Here is a 20,671-nt window from a genome sequence, read left to right on the forward strand (position 1 = left end):
CATTAGTTTACAGACGACAATGTTTACAAGGCAATTAAGCTCAACTACTGACATTTCCTTTAAAACAAAAGAAAAAAATCTGCCAACAGGCACAGCCTTTCCCTGTCATTTTATTTGGCACAGATTCTATTACTGTTAAGTACTACTTAACGGGGAAAAAAAGGCATTATTTGAAAGTTGACATTTGTAGACACCTAAGTAATAACAGTGAAGGATATTTGAAAAACTATTGCTAATTCTATGGGTAACTTTTATCGACAACCTAATCAGAGCCAGAAATTGTTCTAAGTGCCTTATCCTTAAACTCATTTAATACAACAACTCTGTTAGGATAACCATTATTAGAATCCCCAATTTATAAATAAGGAAACTGAGGCATAGGGAGTGAAATGACAGTCAACAAGTGGCAGAGCTGGGACTTGAACAAGGAAGTCAGACCCCAAGCCTGAGTGTGGACCATACATCACTTCCCTGAGAAGTAATGAGGAAGCAAGATTTAAATATTAAGAGACATATCGTCCAATTAGCGTTATAAATAACTGCTGAGCAAATCCGTGTGACTCCGCAGTAACTGAAGAGTAATCTTACGGACAAAACTGACAAGATTTTCAGGATAATGGACTTGTGATTAGACGACTATATATTCTTCCTACTTTTGTCCTCACCCAGGCCCACCTTCTGTTTTCTTCATAATTTACAGTGAAAATATGAGAAAAAGTAGAGAGGGGTGTGTGTTGGGGGGCGGTGTGGAGAGGGAAACTAGACAGATACATTGGTTACGAAGTGAGAAACCGAGTCAAGCCAGAAGAGGAAGGGACTCAGACGGTCATGACAGATGTAGGCTGGAATCGGGCAGAATCCTCTGTTAACAGGGGCTGTTGAACACAAGACCCAGCAAAACCCTCCTCAGCGAGTTCTGTGAGTGACATCCCTAACACTTCCACTTTAAATGGACATGACTCAGCTGCTGCTTTACTCAGAGGGAAGACGATGCCTCAGCGTTCACCTGTGTGACCTCCTACGTCTTCCTGAAACACCTCCTCAGAGGTGGCAAGTAAAAGCAGTGGCACCTACTGCTGGAAGAGTGAGCCAATCAAGGCACAGGTGGGGAGGACTGGCTCGTAACAGACTCACCCTCACATGACCGCCTCTCAGCACGAGGCCTCACCCACCCACCCCCACCCCGCCAGACCCGTGTCTGCTGCCTCCACACAACCACTTCTATTGCACAGACCTAGTACAACTCATCAAGCCACGCTGTGGCAGCATACCACATAAAATAGAGGAAGATTGGCACAGATGCTAGGTCAGGGCCAATCTTCTTCACAAAAAACAAAAACCAAATTAATCAATAGACTAGACCCAGAAATGACAGAGATGATGGAACCAGAAGACAAAATTGTTAAAAAACCTGTTATACAAATGTTCTAGATGTTCATGAAGGTAAAAGAAAATAGTATCATGATGAGGAGAGAAACGGATATTAAAAAGACTCAAATGAAACTTCTAGAGATGAAAAATACAGTATTTGAAATGAAAAATACACTAAGATTAACAGCAGATTTGACACTGCAGAAGAAAATATTAGTATTAGAAGACATAGTAATAAATATTATCCAAAGGGAAACAGAAAGGAGGAAAAAATACAAAAAATTGAACATGGCATCATCAGTGGCCTGTAGGACAACATCAAGCACCTAACATAAGTACGTCTGTAGTGTCAGAAGGAGGGCAGAGGGAGAGTAGAAAAAAATATTAGAAGAAATAACAGCTGAAAATCTTCCCAACTTAATACAAACTATAAGTCCACAGATCTAAAAAACTCAACAAACCCCCACCAGAATAAAGATAAGGAAAATTCTGTCAAGGTATATCATAATCGACTTGCTGAAAAGCAGTGAAAAGAGAATAAAAGCAGTTACAAAACAAAACAAGACACTATCCAGAGGAATAATGAACACCAGACTTATTGTCAGAAACCACACACGACAGAAGACAACAGCTACCATTTAAGTACTGAAAGAATAAATGGTCATTCTAGAATCTTTTATCCAGAGAAGTATCTTCTAAATTGAAGGCAAAATAAAAGCTTAGAGAATTCATCACCAATACAGTTCTCTGTACTACGAGAAAAATTAAAGGAAATTTTTTAGCCAGAAGGCAAAGGATACAGACAGAAATCCGGATCGGCACAAAAGGAATAAAGAAAAAGAAATGGTATATATTTGGGTAAATATAAAAGATATTTTTGCCTATTTAAAGCAAAAATGATAATATATGCTACAGTCTGAATGTTTGTGTCCGCCTAAAATTCAGATGTAGAAATCCTACCCCGCAAGGTGACGGCATTAGGAGGTGGGGCCTTTAGAAGGTGATCAGGCCATGAGGGCAGAGCCCTCATGATTATGGATTAGCGCCCTTATAAAGAGCTCTCCTCCCTCTGCCATGTGAGGCCACACCGAAAAGACAGCCAGCTGGGAAGGGAGCCCTCACCACACACCTAATCTGCTGGCACCTGGATCTTGGACTTCCCAGCCTCCAGAACCGTGAGAAATAAATTTCTGTTAATTATGAGCTACATAGACTCTGGTATTTTGTTACAGCAGCCTGAATAGACTAAGACAATATATTGTGAAATTTATAGCAAATATGTAAGTAAAATATACGACAACAAGCAAAAAGTATGGGAGGGCAAAATGAAAGTACACTGTTGTAAAGGTTCTTGCATTGTACGTGAAGCAGTATAAGATTATTTGCAGACAGACTGTGATATTTAAAGATGTATACTGGAAAGCCTAGAGAACCACAAGAAAATTAAACTGCTAATAAGGCAACAGAGGAATGGAATGATTAAAATGGAATCATTTAAAAAAACTCAATCCAAAAGAAGTCATAAAAAGAAGAAAAGAGGAACAAAAACAGATGGGACAAACGGGAAAAAATAGCAAAATAGGAGATTAAACTTAACAATACCAATAGTTACATTAAAAGTAAACAGTTTAAGCAGCCCAATTAAGATAGATACTGTGAGACCCAACTATATGCTCTCTATAAGAAACCCACTTCAAATATAAAGACACAAGTAGTTTTAAAATAAAAGGATGGAAAAAGACATATGCAGACTCAATCAAAAGAAAGTAGGAATGGCTATATTTGTATCAGACAAAGTAGACTTCAAAACAAGGAACACTACCAGAGATAAAGACGTTTCATAACGCTAAAGGGTCAATTCTTCAAGAGGACATAACAATGGTAAGTGTATCTAAATCCAAATATCCATGCTTCAAAAATACATGAAACAAAAAAAATGACAGAAGTGACAGGAGAAACAATTATAGTTGGAGAGTTCCACATTCCTCTCTCAGTAACTGGGAGAACAGTGGGCAGAAATCAGTAAGGACAGAGGAGAACAACCAACCTGATGTGACTGACATTATAAAACACTCCACTGAACAGCAGCAGAACACTCACTCTTCGCAGGTACGCATAAAATGTCCATCACAGCAGGCCATAGCCTGGACCATGAATCAAGACTCTACACATTTAAGGGGACTGAAATTATACACGGTACGTTCTCTGACCACAATGGAATTATACTAGGTATCAATAATAGAAGATTACTTGGAAAATCCTAAATACTTGGAAAATAACACAAACAACACATTTCTAAATGACAAATCGGTCAAAAAAGAAATCACGAGGGAAACTGGAAGATATTTTGAACTGAATCCAAATGAACACAACATCTCAAAACTTGTGGGATACAGCTAAACAAAACAAAGGATTCAGTCATAAATTCACCTTAGAGCATATCTCAGCTGAACTGAATCTATGCGGCAGTGATTAACTGTGGGTGGTTATTCATCCTTACATAAAAGGGCTTAATTCACTGGTACTTGTTGATACTCTCCTTAAAAGCAAAGAACTCTGCTGGCTGCTACTAGGGATATGAAGAAAGAAAACACGTAGTCCCTTAATCTGTTACAAAAAATTAAGGCCTGTGCCAAACTCCAAAGGCAAGCTAGAGGGGACGTGAGGGCTATGTAAGAGTGTCCTCTGGGACAGGAGGAACCGGGAGACTGTGTGAAAAGTGGGAGCATGTGGCTTGGGCCCAGAAGCCTGACGCTGGAGAGAGCTGTGGGAGTACAAACAGGGCTCCAGGGAGAGGTCCAGCACGACAAAAGGCAGGCGGCAGGCTCAGTCAACAGCTAATCTGACTTCACCACCGTACAGGCATCGGGTGGGAGAGGAAGCTTGGGACTCGACGCGAGGGTCTGGAGTGACCTGCAGACTGGACGCGGCGCCAGAACCTGGGTTTGAGTCCTGGATCTCCTGTTAATTAACAATGTGACCATGGTCCAATTTCTCCACTTCTCAGAGGCTCACTTTCCTGCTCTGTGAAGCAGACTGAAACGGTCCCTGTCTGTCACTCACAGTTGTGGTGGGAACAGTCGTACCGTCCACATGATAGAGCACTATGTTAATATGAAGGAAGTGGGACTGGAGGCTTCGTGAGCTTGAAGGTGGCCGAGTGATCCTGGGGCTGAAGGCAGGTGAACGATGCCCCACCAATGGGAACGCTGGATGAGAAGCGAATGGATGTGGAAAGAAGGCTACCATAGCAGGGGACTCAGGAGGCAAAAAGGGCCTTGAGAAGGCACGGCTGTGGTGAAAGCACCAAGAAAGAAAGGACCAAAGGAGCCCTTGCAAGATGGTGGCTGACCAACAAGGGGATGGAAAGCCATGGGCAAGGAAAATGGAACCTGGCTCCAACGCAGCAGTTACAGGGGAAATTTGACCTCCAAACAGGGAAGTTAGAAAATAGGGCTCTTTTTGGTGAAAAGGTATAATGCTTCTAAACTAACTTTCACCCATACAATAAGAAATAGCTGACTGTGAGAGGAAAAAATCTCATGTAATAAAGTATTTATCCTAGAGACTACAGATCTATTCTAAAAGCATCTGGCAAATAACTTCTATATACAATTACACAAATGCCATTTAGTAAAACACTGTATCTGAATTTCACCATATCATTTCTAACATCTATAAATTCTCATGCAAGTTGTGATTTTATCTGAAGGTTGTGACAAGGCAAAAAGTCACGAATGAGGACAGCACAGAGAACTACTAATGTTGTTGGAGATGCAGCAGAATTCACCACCGAATAAACCTTTGCTGAACTAGCAGAGCCAAAGCAGGTAAAAAGTGAAAAACATCAGCATGGTGGTAGACAAAAAAAATCATTTGTCACTGAGGTCTCTGCTTAAAAAAAAAAAAATCACTAAAAAATGCAATCAATCAAGAAAACCTAGTCACCTGAGTCCACCAAACACACAAACATGAGAAGCCCATTCCTGAATAAAGTGCAGCTGCGGGGCTGTGGACTGTGTGGGAAGGAAGCAATGCCAACGGGTGCCTTCCAATTCACTACCTATGGTGACCAGGCTGAAAAGACTGTATTTCACTCCAAGAGAACCACTGTCACATATTTGGACCCTGCTCACTACGTGACAAACAAGATGATCACCTTTCAAAATGATGATTAGAACCTGTTTGAATAATGTTCACTGAAATTAGCTTAGGTTTGAAAATGATTTCCAAATGCGGTATAGCACCCAAAGTGAAACCGGATTAGATCTGATTAGCTTATTCCAATAAACTCAACGGGTGAAGGTCTGTTGTTTTGTGAGAAGGAAAAGCTTTCCCAGGCTTATCTAAGAGACATTTAGAACACTGCCTACGACATGCCTATTTACAAATTACTTCTGAGCCAATCCCAAGAGCTATTAAAGGTCTGCCACTACACTTTTTTGCTTAACATACTACATTTTTGCCCAGAATCAGAGTTAGCTGAGAAAGCGTACATGTATACAAAGAAATTCTAACTAGCATCCTGGGAGTAACTTATTCAACTTCTTTGGCTGTACCATGTAAAAACCAACCTCAAATGGCAGTAAAGAAGGGGAGGGGGGGCAGGGACACATCTGGATAGGCTCCAGAGAACTCACCCGTGCAAAGTCAAACGCATATCTGTAAATAAGTTTAAAGTTTGTAGAATCATTTAATAATGATCTTAAGTAATCCAAAGTATTTCTGAGTTTTTCTGTTGTATCACATCTAGAAAAACAGAATAAAGGTAAATTATAACCTGAGTTTTTTCCTTAATTGGACACACAACACCAAAAGACAGAATAAAACCCTGAGGCCACAATGACCTATTTTTTCCTACACTTTTTATTTTAAAAAATTGCCAATGTACACAAAAGTTGAAAGAATAGTAAATAAGCATCCAAATACCCACCCCTCCATTCATAAGGAACCTTCCCACATTGTGCTCTTTCACGTAGGTGTGCTTTTTCCGTGTACCATTTCAAAGTAAGTTGCAAATACAGTGACCCTTCACCCCAAAACACTTAATACCATTATCATTCTTAATACTGTATCAACGTTAACTTTCTTAGCTAATATACAACTTACATGCAAATATCTCAATTGTTTCCCCAATTTTCCTTATGGCTGCTGTTTTTTTTCAATCCAGGATCCAACCAAGACTCATGCATTGCTCTTAGTTGAGATGTCTCCTTAGTCTCAAGAAGGGTGTCCCATCTTTTTTCTGTCTCTCTTGACAATGTCAATTTTGAATCTCAATTTGTCAGATAATTTCCCTATAATTCTATTTAGGTTAAATATTTTTGACAGGAATGCTACACGTGATGTGCTTTCTCAGTGGCCCCGACGAGGAGGCTCATAACATCAGTCCGTCCCATTATTGGTGATATTAAGTTGATTCACTTGATTAAGGCAGTGTCCACCAGATTCTCCAGCTAAAGGTACTTTTCCCCCTTTGAAACAGTACATAATCTTGAGACTGCAACTATCCTGTTCCTCAATAACCTTCAGCCAGTGGTTTTAGCATCCATTGATGATACCTGCCTGAACCGACTTTACATTTGAAGATGCACAACGGTGGTTTTTCTAACTCTATCATGCCTTTTAAATTTATTGGCTGAATTCTTCTATAAACAAGAGCTGTACTAACTATCTTTATTATTTTCTGGACTGAAGGAGTTTTGCTTTTTATTCCATGTTATAATGCTACTGTATTTATTCTTTTTGATGTAAAAATTGTCCTCATTTGGGCAGTGGATCCTTCAGGCTGACTCCAGTGTCCTTGTGACATGTCCCCATCGGTCTTTGAGCATGTCCTTGCTTCTGGCACAAGATACTCCAGCTCACCTTGTACTCACCCTACCCTAGACTTGAAATCAGCTATTTCTCCAGGGAGTCCTGCTGATGATAACCTACTTTTTTTTTTTTTTTTTTTGAGGAAGATTAGCCCTGAGCTAACATCCACTGCCAATCCTCCTCTTTTTCACTGAGGAAGATTGGCCCTGAGCTAACACCTATGTCCATCTTCCTCTACTTTATATGTGGGATGCCTGCCTCAGCATGGCTTGATAAGCAGGGTATAAGTCCATGCCCAGGATCTGAACCAGTGAACCCCCAGGCCACTGAAGGAGAGCACACGAACTTAAACGCTACACCACCAGGCCGGTCTCTGATGATAACCTATTTTTAGAAGTAAGTGACACACTGTTTATTTTTCCTAAGAAAGTAGACTAACTGGGTTTTTTTTTTCCTTTGCTGAAGAAGATTTGCCCTGAGCTAACATCTGTTGCCAATCTTCCTCTTTTTGTATGTGAGCCACCACCACAGCATGACCACTGACAGATGAGTGGTGTAGGTCTGCACCTGGGAACCGAACCTGGGCCACCGAAGCAGAGCATGCCGAACTTAACCACTAGGCCACCTTGGCTGGCCCACTAATTGGTTATTTTTACAAACTGATTTTTCATTCTTAATATCTAGTCCTTAAAAATGAGAACCAAGAGTTACCATTTTTGCCAGCAATATTAAAGCTTCTCAATGTTGGATGTGTTTCCTTATATTTCTCTGGAGAGCTTTTACCTACTACTAAGTATAAATAATATATATTACAAGTATTATCAACATAAATATTTTACATACTTTATAAACTAAAATATGATTCAAAATAGAGCACATTGATCTATTTTTAGCAATAAATTTGCAAAAGCTTCTTTTTTGTAGCTAACTACAAAATAGTCCCCATGATCTAGTGAGATGATAAAATATCTAAAAGCCAAAATTAGAGTAAATGATTCATTTCTATGAGTCTATAACAATTTAGAATGTCCTTTATTTCTTCCTGATGTTTGAAAACTAAAACAGATTAAAATTAGGGGCCGGCCCCGTGGTGTAGTGGTCAAGTTCAGCACACTCCAGTTCGGCAGCCCGGGTTGGAGGACCTGGATCTCAGGGGTGGACCTACATCACTTGTCAGCCGTGCTGTGGCGGTGACCCACATCTAAAGTGCAGGAAGACTGGCACAGATGTTTGCTCAGAGATAATCTTTTCAAGCAAAGTTAAAAAGGGGAAGATTGGCAACAGATGTTAGCTCAGGGCTAATATTCCTCAGTGAAAAAGAAAAAAAAAAAAGATTAAAATTAGACTATTTTAGAAGTCAGAAAAGCCTTCTTTAAGGGACTGACATGTAAGCTGAGAGCTGAAAGATAAGCAGAAACTACATGTTTTTGGAGGGGAGGGCTTTCCAGATAAAAGGAACAGCATGGGCAAAGGCCCAGTGGCAGAAGGGAGCATGGCAAGTCCAAACACTAAAACAAAACCCCTAAGACTAGACTGGGTAGAATAAGAGGGGAAGTGGTACAAGATGAGGCTGAAATGGAGGTGGGGCCAGACCATAAAGGGTTTTTGTGGCCCACAGTGTTTTGCTTTTTCACTGAATCTTAGAAACAATGAAAGCCACCTTTTACCAGGGAAGAGACCACAATCAGGCTTGCATCTTGAAAAGCTCGTTTTGGATCTCCCTGGAGAGGGGTTTGGGGAAGGAAAAAAAGAGATACTGAAGCCTAGTTAGAAATCTAGGGCTTAAATCCAAATGAAGGGTGATGGAGGGTAGAAAAATACACAGGAAGACAGTAAGTGGGAGTCGGGGCACAGGAGTGAGAGCCCCGCTTACTTTGCATTGGGCACTCTGCTGTATGGTTTGATTTTTTTTTTTTACCATGTATAAAACTAATAATAATTTATTAAAAATAATATGGGGGAGGGTCAAAGAGGAGGGAAATCAGCTAACTCAAAACCATATAAGGCCCAGGTCCCTGATCTTCACTGGAAAGGAAGGTCAAGGGCCAAAGTGACAGGAATTGGCCAGATTTTGGCCAGCGGTCCAGTTTAGCCCTGCCCAATGAGAGGAAGAAGAGCAGCTGTTCGTTTCAGCAGACTCAAGAGCAGGAACCACTCATTTAGATAACCACTACAGAGCTAAAAGAAAATAAAGTAGCTGCAAGTCTTTGGGTAGAGCTGCAAGGGAAAATGTGAAGTTCTACAGCACGCCTGGGAGTGAGTCCAGCCATCCTGGCAAAAGATGTGCCTGTGTTTGAAAGACGCTCAGAGATCTCATCTGGAGTGTAGGAAACTAACAGTTCTCAATGTTTTAAGCATAAAATGCACAAAGTAACAGTTCACTTCCTGTATCTACTAAGGATGGTTACATGGGTTAGAGCTAATATTGTCAATAAAGAGTTTGATCTGCTTTAAAAGGGGCCCTGGACTAACCCCCATTAGGGAAACAGGCCTCTGAGTCACCCAGTCTGAACCATATGCTGCCATCTAGTGGCCACTCCACAAGAACATCTGCAGAGGGACTCGGTTCTAACAAAGCGCCCGGGAAGAAACAGGCTGGAGAAGTTTAGGTGAGCAGCCTGACTTTTCAGAAAGCAGCCACATCTTCCCCTGCTTCCCCCTGCTTTTCTGTGTACCATATATGAGGAAACTCACAGAAGTCGTACAGTGACAGTGCCACACCGCTAAGGAGCATCACTTCCCAAAACAAAATGAGCTCATAGTGTGGGATCATTTCTTATTAGAGTTCTGCTGCTCTAACAGATTTAGATGCAAGAGAAATCAGGGCAATAGTCCTCAAACCAGATCAAGTCAGATGAGAGGCAGTTCTCCCCCATTACCCAGGGGACCCTCCTTTCCTCACTTAATCAGCCCAAACATATTTTTCCAGCCCATCATCGGTTGTATGCAGTTAGCTATAACTCTAAAGACACTTGTTTTGCTTTCTTTAGCTTAAACTTCCTTATAAGCTTAATTCATCAGACATAAACTTAAATTCACATGCTGGAATGAGGCAATAAACCAAATAGTCAATGAAAACAAGAGCTGGGTTTGGGGTGGCCCCGTGGTCTAGTGGTTAAGTTTGGCGCGCTCCACTTCAGCAGCCTGGGTGTGTGGGTTTGGATCCCAGGCATGGACCTACACCACTTGTCAGCTGTGCTGTGGCAGCAACCCTCATATAAAGTAGAGCAAGACTGGCACAGATGTTAGCTCAGGGCTAATCTTCCTCAGCAAACAAAATAAACAACAACAACAAAAACGAGCTGTGCCTTCTCTGACTGAGAATGGTCTAGGGAGCTTGGGGATGGACGTTCCCTACCAGCTGCTGTCACTTCTCCAACATGCTCACAAACACCAGCCTTGGACAGGCCATGCACACAGCTCCTATAGACAGTGTCAAGGAGAGTGAGCTCTGAGTGCCCAGGTGTAAGCCACATTTCACCACTTCACCTTCCTGGTTTTAGAGACACTACCAAAGACACCCAGGAAGTGGCAGAACTGATTCAAAAGTCTGGTTCCAAAACCCATGGGCTCTCCATTTCTAGCACACTCCCATTGGATTGTAACTTTTTTTTTTTTTAACTTTTTCTTTTGCTGAGGAAGGTTCACCCTGAGTTAACATCTGTCACCAGTCCACCTCTATTTTGTATGTGGGTCACTGCCATAGCATGGTTACCAACAAGTGGTGTAGGTCCATGCCCGGGAACCAAACCTGGGCCACTGAAGTGGGGCATGCCAAACTTAACCACTATGCCATGGTGCCAGTCCCAAAACTTAACATTTTAATCAAATGTACTAAAATATACAAGTACAGGTTTTGTCACATACATTTTATCTGTAATTTGGGTCCATTTCACTGGGCAGGTTTAATAAAACCAAAAATGAGCAAAAACAAAATAGAAGACAAAACAGATAATTCAGAAGATGGACTACTTTCCATCTTTAGAGCATATAAATAATCAGCCTCTTGAGTATTCTTATTTATTGGGTGCATGTACCTTACAAATACAGTACCTATTTAGTCAATTCAAGGAGCTAAAGAGAACTGACCTTATTACTTTGGGATCTTTTGCCTGAACATTGCTTCCAAGCCCCTGACCCAAACAAGACTTTATCTTATTTGTGGGTTTTGTTTCCCAGGACCTAGAATACATCATTGCCATTCAAATATTTGCTGAACAAATGACGAATCGAGGGAGGCTGAAAGGAGAGGGGGCCAGAGGTTCTTAAAATTTGAAGTTGGACTATTTTTAAACTACAAAGAACCTTGAAGGTTATTCTGAGTAATTATCTCCACCTCATGGAGGAGGGAACCAATCTTAGAACTTTATATTACAAAAAGAAAGCAGATTCCTCAACGCCTTTCCAGTGGATCCGGCTTGTCACTACAGCCTGAATCAAGGACCAAGGACCAAGTGGCAGCATTCTATTGGAACTCACCTGCCACCACCTGTGTCACACAAAGTGGCAAGCAGAGTTCTCAACACAGAGCCTGCAGAGTGTGTCACCCTCCCCCCGCCCAGAATGAGACGTGGACCTCTCCCAGGAAACCACATATTTCACTTCCCAAGAGATATGGCCCTCAAAACACATGGGCAAGGCCTGGCATCATGCGACATTCTTTTGTAAAGACAAATGTAAAAAGAGTCTAGAAGTATACAAAACTGGACATTATACTCTGTTAAGGCAAATAAAAATACGCCTGAAAAAATATTAACGGTGCCTCTTCCAAAGCCTTGAAATAAAATTTTGATATCGCATTCATCATTAAAAGGACGCTTAAAAAGAGCAGCCATCATGTGCTTTATTTGGAAAGCAACAAAGAAAGGTAGAGAGGAAAACAATGAAAGAATTAAGACGCTTAAAATCATAAGATGTTCCCCAACATGAGAAACACAATCTTAAAGAGATTTCAGAGACTCAACCCTAAAATTCTAGAGCACGCTGCAAGGAAAGTGCATTTGTAAAAGGGTGACTTGGCTTTTCCCCAAAACATTTGCCATCAGACAATAGTTGTTAGAGGAAGAATGTGACTTAAGAACCAGAAGCCTCGAGTTTTCTTCCCATCTCTGCCAGTTACTTTCACAAACCACACATCCCCTCTGAGCCTCAGTTTCCTCATTTGTAAAACGTGCAGGATAAAGCCCGATCTGTCCTCCTTACAAGGTAGCCGCAAGGCTCAAATGGGAGAACAGTGAACAGGCTGTACACACTACCAAAGCAAAATGCAAATAAAGCATTATTGCCAATAACAAAAACAGACAATGGTACTAAGAGCTGACAAATTCCAAAATTACTTAAACAAAACCATAAAACCTTGTCAACTCTAATTTTAATCCAGTAAAAATCAAAGTTTATTATTCCTAGTTAAAATGAAAAGAAAAAGAGAAGTCACTCCAAGTACTTAAGATCAAAGTTAAGAATCAGCACTTCGTCTTCCAGTAGCATTTGAAATGTTCGGTCGTCCACCTCAACTGTGTCCTTCAATGCATAACATAGAATAACAGCGTATGTTTTCTTGCATGAAACTCTTAGCAAACACACACATACACACACACACACGTATGCAAGCACAAAGTGAACACATAAAACCACTTTTTTTTTCTTATTCTGGGCCAGGTAATACGAACAGAATTTTTATTATTATCATCATCATTATTATTATTTTTTTTTTTGGTGAGGAAGACTGCCCCGAGCTAACATCTGTGCCAATCCTCCTCTATTTTATATGTGGGATGCCACCACAGCATGGCTTGATGAGTGATGTGTAGGTCTGCACCCAGGATCTGAACCCACAAACCCCAGGCTGCCGAAGTAGAGCACACGAACCCAACCACTATACTGCCAGGCTGGCCCCTCATTATTATTATTTTTTTTTTTTGAACACTAGAGTAATGAAGTTTCAATTTTGTACAAAGCTAAAATCAGAATATATAAAATAGAAGATATCAAATATTTTCACTTACAAGTTATACTTTATTCAATTTTTTCTCACTAACTATATACCAGATGCTAATAAGCCTTTGCTTTTTAAGCTCTAATCCTGTGCTTTCCAATACAGTAGCCACTAGATACACGTGGCTACTGAGCACTTGAAATGCAGCTAATGCAAATTGAGATGCACCATAAATGTAAAATATACACCAGATTTTGAAGATTTAATATGAAAAAAGAATGTGAAATAGTTCACTGATTTTAAAAATACTGATTACATGTTGGAATGATAGAATTTTTGGTTAAATATAATAAAATTAATTTTAGCTGTTTCTTTTTACTGTTTTTAATGTGGCTATTAGAAAATTTCACATTACATATGTGGCCCACATATATGAGAAATGGTTGGTCTATTTCTATTGAGCAGAGGTGCTCTAGAACAGTAAAATAAAACAACATACATTACATAAAAACTTTAATTGCTAAAATTCATCCACAATAGCCCTCCTCATCATATAAAAACAAGGCCTGGTCTTTATACCTATGGCCACCACAGGTGAAGCCTGCCCATCAGCTGGCTTTCCTCCAGCCATCCACTGCAGGCTTGCTGAGATTCAGGGAGGAGGCAGCCAGCTGGGGAGAGCAGGGACCGCGCCCCCCCACCCTCGACCGCCCAGTGCAGCCTCAGGACTTACTGTAGAGAAGTCATTCCTTTTAACCATTCCTGTAGAGTAAAATAACCCATGTTCTGTGCATCCAATTTCCAAGCTAGGACAAGCATAACTACCTGTTTATAAAATAATTAAAAAAAAAACCAGAAAGACAGTCAAATCAGAATCACAGATCTCAGGATTGAAACATTAACATCTGGCCAAATGCTTTCTGTTCACGGTGGTTTGGTCACTGAAGTATGAACAGGGTTACCTCAAAAATGAGTTCTAGTTTGGTAAACATCTAAAAGTTTGATAATTCAGTCCGTTGACAAAGGTCTGGAGAAACAAGAATTCTTATGACGCACGATGGAGGAAGTATAAAGTGATGAACCTCTACAGAAGGCAATTTTGCAATATCTATCAAAATCAGAACGAGTTCTTGACTCCACAATTCCACCTATGGCAAGTTATCTTGTAGACATACCTGCACATGCACACGAAGATGTGTATTTAACAAGATTTACTGCAGGACTATTTGTAGTAGTAAAAGATTAGAAACAACCAAACATCTATTTAGGAGGAATTAGTTAAATACTTCTTTGCTGAATACATCCCGTACCAGGAATACTATGCCACCATTAAGACAAATGAAGCAGAGCTATAGGTACTGAGGGAACAGCCTCAAAGATTTAAGTGAAAAGAACAAGGTGCAGAACAGTGTTAAAAAATAAAAAGGTGGGGGGAAAAAAGTGGATTGTACTTATATTGTATTGTGTTGTATCACTGTGATTTTCCTGTAAGTGAAGTATTTTCCCATCAATCATTCTTGGAATAATGGAACGGTTCTCACTGATACAACATGAAGGTTTTAACCTTTTACTCAAAATTATTTTTGTGCCAAAAGGGGTGAGGCATATTCATCTTTCTTCAATAAAAATACCTATGTGGCTAATAAAAATAAGAATAAAAATAAAATAAAAAGGTAGATGATGGGACATATGCAGTGAAGTTGTATGACAATTACATTAATGTTTGTGAACTCATCTATATACACTAGGGGAAATTACTTTAAAGTAGGCCAACATTCCACTTAAATAGTACCGTGCCTGGACTGAGCACAGGACGAGGGGTGCGGCCCAATCACTTCTCTGGGCACCACGCCTGCTTTAGGGAATCTTCTGACATTCTGCAGGTGTCAGGAGCTGCCACAACTCTAGTTTATGGCACTGCTTACACTCGTTTAATTGGCTGCTTTAAAGAAAAGACGGCCCAGAGATTCTGATGGTGAGTTTAATAAACACCTGGAGGTGTAAAGACAAAATTACATTTCAAAAGTGCATCCACCGTCAAGCTATCCAGGGCTCTTCACAGGGACAGAGCTGAGGCCATCTGTGATTGCGGAAGAGGAGGAAGCCTTCCCGTCTGATCTACCTCCAAGACCCAAGATAAGATGAGAAGTAACTAAAGAAGAAAGTATGTCAGTCCTAGAGAGGTAAAGAAGAGGGACAGGGCCTTCTTAGGAGCATCCTGCCACTCTGCAGGGCTGGCGATCTCTGCACAGTCATTCATACATAAGGGACACCCAAGCCCTAAAGTGGGGATCGCATATACACTGATGATAGGCTATCTCCATTTGTTCTAACAAAAAAAGGCAATGGGAAGAAAACAGATGCTTCTGTAATAAGTTGGCCAGGGATTAGCCTACTCCACATTTGGCAGTTAATTTGGTTTCTTTACACGGGACCTAAGGCTTCATTCCAACTAGAACTGTCCCAAACCATCAGACTCATCGTCCATGTGCCCAACTGGGTCAGATGGGGTGGTGATGAGGAGTCAGGATGATCTAACATGAAATAACGAGGTAGGTAGTCAGTTAGAAATCCCTTTAGAGGATTTAATTAGCCTCCAAGAGCCAACATGTACATTAAGAGCCCCAGAACAATGGTATTTAGGAGGTTCAGAAGGTCTGTCCTTTTATTTGTTTGCCAAAAAGCTAGTTTGTGCACCAAAAACCTCCAGCTCTGTCTAATTTATAACCACAAGATGAAAAGCTCCCTCTTAATGCTGACTTTATGGTTTTCCATTTTGGAAAAAAATATCAGTGAGAACCCACTAAATCTCTAGGATCTTTCATCAAATATTAATTAAATCAGTACATATCAACTTTTTAAAAGTTACTAGGTTTTTTAGATTTTAAAAATCTAGATTATTAGGTAGATTACTAGGACTGATTAGTAAACCAATGTTTCCACATATTATGTGCATTGTCACAAAATACAATTGTTAAATAAGTTAAAAAATGGGAACTTAAAAGAGACCAATGGGCTATTCAGAAGAATCTCCCAAAAAGAAGAGGTTCCATGTTCTTCAAACTATTCACACGTTAGTGGATTTTCTCCTCATCCTTCAGCTTTTCTTGGAATTCTGACTCCTGTATCTCAATTTACCTGGGTGAACTAACCCACATTTTTTAATTCAAGCTTGGTATATTCTCAAACTATATCTATACTCAGTCCTCATTAGAAAGATTTAAAATTCCACATAACCATTTAAGTTAAAAAAAATGGTTAGGGCACAGGAACACACATACAAATATGCATGAAATATGGCTAAACAGACAAAGCAGATATTCACAATGGGTATTTCCTTACACAAAATGGACCTTTCATTAAGATAGCTACTTAAATAAAGAATTTGCTATTACTTTAGTAAATGAAAGCAGACTTGAATTTTACAAGCCTGCTTAAATTTCATAAGCTATAAATATTGGGCAAGGTGTGAGTTTTAAATACTTCAAAGTGCTTACTCATCAACGCAGATAGGGCTTTAAAACACTATTTTACCACTTGTTTTTCTAATGCTGTTTTTCAAATGTCTCTGAAATTGGGATGAATCCACAATCATGACATATCAGAGTTTATTATAGCAACATTTTTTCCTTTTTAGTGATGATATAGAATAATACAACTTCTACTGGTGGTGTCTCAGAATTGAAGTACAGTAATAAATATTTTGGAGTAATATTCTGACTTTGGTCTTTTAGTCTTCAACAGAGTTCAACATTTCAAGACTATTTCTATTCCTACAGAAATAGAGAACTAAAGGAGAGGAATACCATCTCCCTTTTACTGAGTACTGGTATTTGGGGGTGAGGAACTTGGAAGGGCTGTGCCTCCCTTTTTTTTCAGATAGAATCAACATCAGCATTCCCTCCCCTGACAGACCTTTGTGCCTCCGAGTACAATGCTCACCTAATCCTCGAACACCTGCTGCCTGACGTTTGCTGCCCAGTCTCCTCACTGTGGGGCCCTGCTGCCCACTCCTCTGATCACGTGCTCATCACTGTCCTCTAGGGGGAAACTCTGCATCCCCTCTCAGGCTCAACTCACTCTGGCCTCTTATGATACTGTTCAGAAGGCACTCTGCCAAGCTGGCTCAGCTCCCAGCAGAAAACTCCCTTCTGAAAGTCAGTGAAATGGTCTTTTCTATGTCTACGACTAGTCCACAGGCTAGACCAGGCAAAATTCAACTGACCCATTGTCCCCAAGTTGAATAATTTATCAAGATACCTGAACTACATCACATTAAAATAAAAATATACAAGGAAAAAACCCATGTAACAATGAGTTAAAGAGATTCCAAAGGCTCTCTAGAAAATTTGAAGTATTATTGCGGGGAGGTGGAGGGCCCGGGGGTGGAGGCATAGAAATTCTAAGGGTAAAAAAGTGTGAACTTTCAACTCCTAGTTTTCTTTAGGAGCATGACATACATGCATGGGCACCAGAAATCCTGCAAACAGTCTGAATGAAGGGGATGATCTCTTGAGATCTCTTCCAGATCATAAATTCACTTAGCATCTAAGACATTTTCATTAAACTGGAGGCTAATGTAATGTTAAACTGCACAGTTAATGAGCCAGAACACTTGTATGAGCAAAATTTTTCATTTTAATGTAAGAGAGAAGATATGGAAACAGGAAAAAATATTCAACAATAACATGATGATAAGAATTAGAGAAAAATATTAAGCATACACTATAACTTCTAATTAAATTTTTTAAAGGAAATACTTAAGGCCTTTACATTAAAAAGCTATCACTTTCTGAGCTAAATTTAATAGGAAGTACAAGACCTGTGAAAAATTCTTGAAAATTACAACCTACCCAAAATCCTCATGAATAATTAATTATTCCAAGTCCTGGAAAAACTACATTAGTCTGGAACAACTACGGAGGGGGACTAAGGTACACAATGCACGGTGATTTGGTCCCCTAGTTGATCTGCCATACACATGCCCACACCACTTGCTAAACATCTAGTTTAATTACTTTTTGTTACTGTACCTTTTAGATCTAAGAAATGTAATGAGAGAAAAAAAATAACTGACTGTAGTTACACCATAGCAATTACAACAAAAAATTTTGCTTACAAATAAAATTAGAATTGGAACTAATTTTTTATATTGCCTCGTAAATACTAACATGCCATTCCTTATCGTTGCTTTATTTGTTAAGGGACACAAGATTTAAGAAAAATAATCAAGTGATTGACCCAACTTAGTAAGTTAGACTTACATTTTCTGGTTCAACACCAATGTCTTCACAAAATTTCTCCATGCCTTCAGGACCTACAACATCATCAGTACCTGTGGTGAAATGCAATTTTATATAAGTTAAATCTAACCATGTACACTACTACCACTGTAATAGTATTATACTGTCAAAATATTCATTATTAAAGTAAACTAAAATCAAGTAACATTTAAAAGCCATAACTCCTTTCCAAAGAAAGAAATCATCAAAGTATAAAGCGAAAAGTATTCTGGAATTTCAGTTATGTCTTTAAAGTATTCTGGCCTGCACAATCATTTAAGTTAATTTATCACCATGTCCTTCAACCGATGGACATATGTACAGATATCGTGTGTTGAAAGACAAGGCTAACATGAGTTCAATTCCTGCTCTTTAAAGTGGCTTAAACCTCTATTCTTATTTTGGTAGTAATTTCAATACATACAATAATTTTTGGAGACACAAAAGAACTACATAATATTCTTTATAAAATTAATTGGGAAATAACATAATTGTTTCTTCTACACAGAAAAAAACCAAGTAGTCGTTTTGTTCTGGATAAGGCAATAGAGCCTCCTCCTTCCCAGTCTAGCTTTAGTCGTTTTTCCTTAAAGAACTGTCCACATGTCCCACCTCTACTTCATCTCCCATTCATTCTTCAACCTCTGCAATTTGGTTTCTGCTCCTCTCTCTCCACTGACCCTCTTCTTCCCAAGGTCACCAATAACCCCCCAATCACCAAATCTAACAGACGCAGTCAACCGTTATTTTATTTGACCTTTCTGTGATATCTGAAAGTCTGAAGCAGTTCTTTCTTCACAAAACCGTTGTCTCCCCCCACAGCTTCTGGAAGCACCCCTCTCATCTGGTTTTCCTCCTGGCTCTCTTTTGGCTTCTTTACGGGCTCCTCTGCTTCTCTCAACTTGTTACATTTGATGTGCAGAGCTCCGTGCTCAAACCTCTTCTAGTCCATTCTATCCAGTCTCCCTAGGAAATGTCAGCCATGCTCAAGGCTTCAGGTACTACCCAGATCTCTCTCCAGCCCAGGCTTTGCCCTTACTTTGAACTGTCTACCACACCACCGTCCAGCTACCCCACCTCCTGTTTAACTGCCACAACTAAACTTACATTCTGCCTCAAATCTCTTCCTCCTGCCTTTCAGATTTTCAGCCACCACCTCAGTGAGCCAATCATCTCTCCCTTATCCTCACAGGAGGGCAAGCCTGCTTACCCTCCTGTATTCTCTCTCAACTGGTGGCGCCATTGGAAACAGAAGCCTGGGAGTCTCCTGGATTCCTCCCTTCTCCTACACTCTCCACATCCAATCAACTATCACATGTTCTGCCAATTTTACCTTCCAAATATTTCTTCACTGCACCTGTTCTGCACTAACCTGTCCAGGCTTTCTTCTCACTGACATTACCCCAGGAGTCTCCTCAGGATCTCCCCAATTCCAGAGCCTCGTCCCCTGCTGACCCCTGCACATGGTTATCTAAAGGGTCCACCTCATACATAAACCCCATGCTGGCTTAAAATCCTTCAATGGCTCCCAACTACCTGAAGTCCCATGTCTCTGGCGTATTAAATAAGGTTCCCTATGATCTAGGGCCTCCCTTCCTCTTCAGCCTCAACACTTTCCACCTTCAAATCAAGTTTCTTGGAAATAAATGAATCAATAAATATTGCTGAATGAATAAAAATTAAGATCCAGAAACTCTTACCTGTGGCTCGCTCTGCACACACATCCTGACGCACACCCAACACCACACTGCTCTTTGCGGCTGCAACCCATCTTCCCCTCCCCTCCCCACCCTACCTGGCTAACTTACTCAGTCTTTAAGACCAACCCAGGCGGGCAGTCCTACGAATCGCCCATTCCCAGCAGAGGCCGGGTCAGGCAGTCCTCTGCGACCCCATGCACTGCTAAGAACACTTTTCCACATTTAGCACATGTGCCTTATGTCCCAGCTCATCTGTCTTTCTCTCTAAGTTCCTTGAGAGTAAGAGCTATTTTATTCTTTTTATAACCTCAGCATACCACCCAGCATGGAACAGTTGCTCAATAAAGTTTACTGAATGAATACCGGAACACAGGAATCACTCTACAATCTTCTCACAGCCTCTAGAACTAGCAAGTTTCCAAGTCCAGCAGAATCTACTATCTTAACATGTCTCAGTTTCATTCAGATAGCATTTTCCGGACATGTCCTGGAACTATGCACTGTAGAAGCTGCCAAAGATGAATAAATCATGGTCCCTGTCCTCCAGGAAGAGAGACAAAGTGGGA

At 40.3% G+C, this 20,671-nt stretch overlaps 1 protein-coding gene across 1 annotated transcript in view; it reads right to left on the minus strand.

Annotated features, from left to right (window-relative positions):
* LOC124236836 (DCN1-like protein 4) overlaps window positions 1-20,671 on the minus strand; it is a 68,811-nt gene that overhangs the window by 9,381 nt on the left and 38,759 nt on the right. Inside the window, exons 7-9 of the mRNA XM_046655775.1 lie at window positions 18,388-18,458; window positions 13,857-13,948; window positions 6,012-6,120 (exon numbers count right to left, since the gene is read on the minus strand). Coding sequence (XP_046511731.1) covers window positions 6,012-6,120; window positions 13,857-13,948; window positions 18,388-18,458 — 272 coding nt within the window. The remainder of the gene's footprint in view (window positions 1-6,011; window positions 6,121-13,856; window positions 13,949-18,387; window positions 18,459-20,671) is intronic.

The sequence above is a fragment of the Equus quagga genome, chromosome 3, assembly GCF_021613505.1.
Source record: "Equus quagga isolate Etosha38 chromosome 3, UCLA_HA_Equagga_1.0, whole genome shotgun sequence".
Taxonomy (NCBI): domain Eukaryota; kingdom Metazoa; phylum Chordata; class Mammalia; order Perissodactyla; family Equidae; genus Equus; species Equus quagga.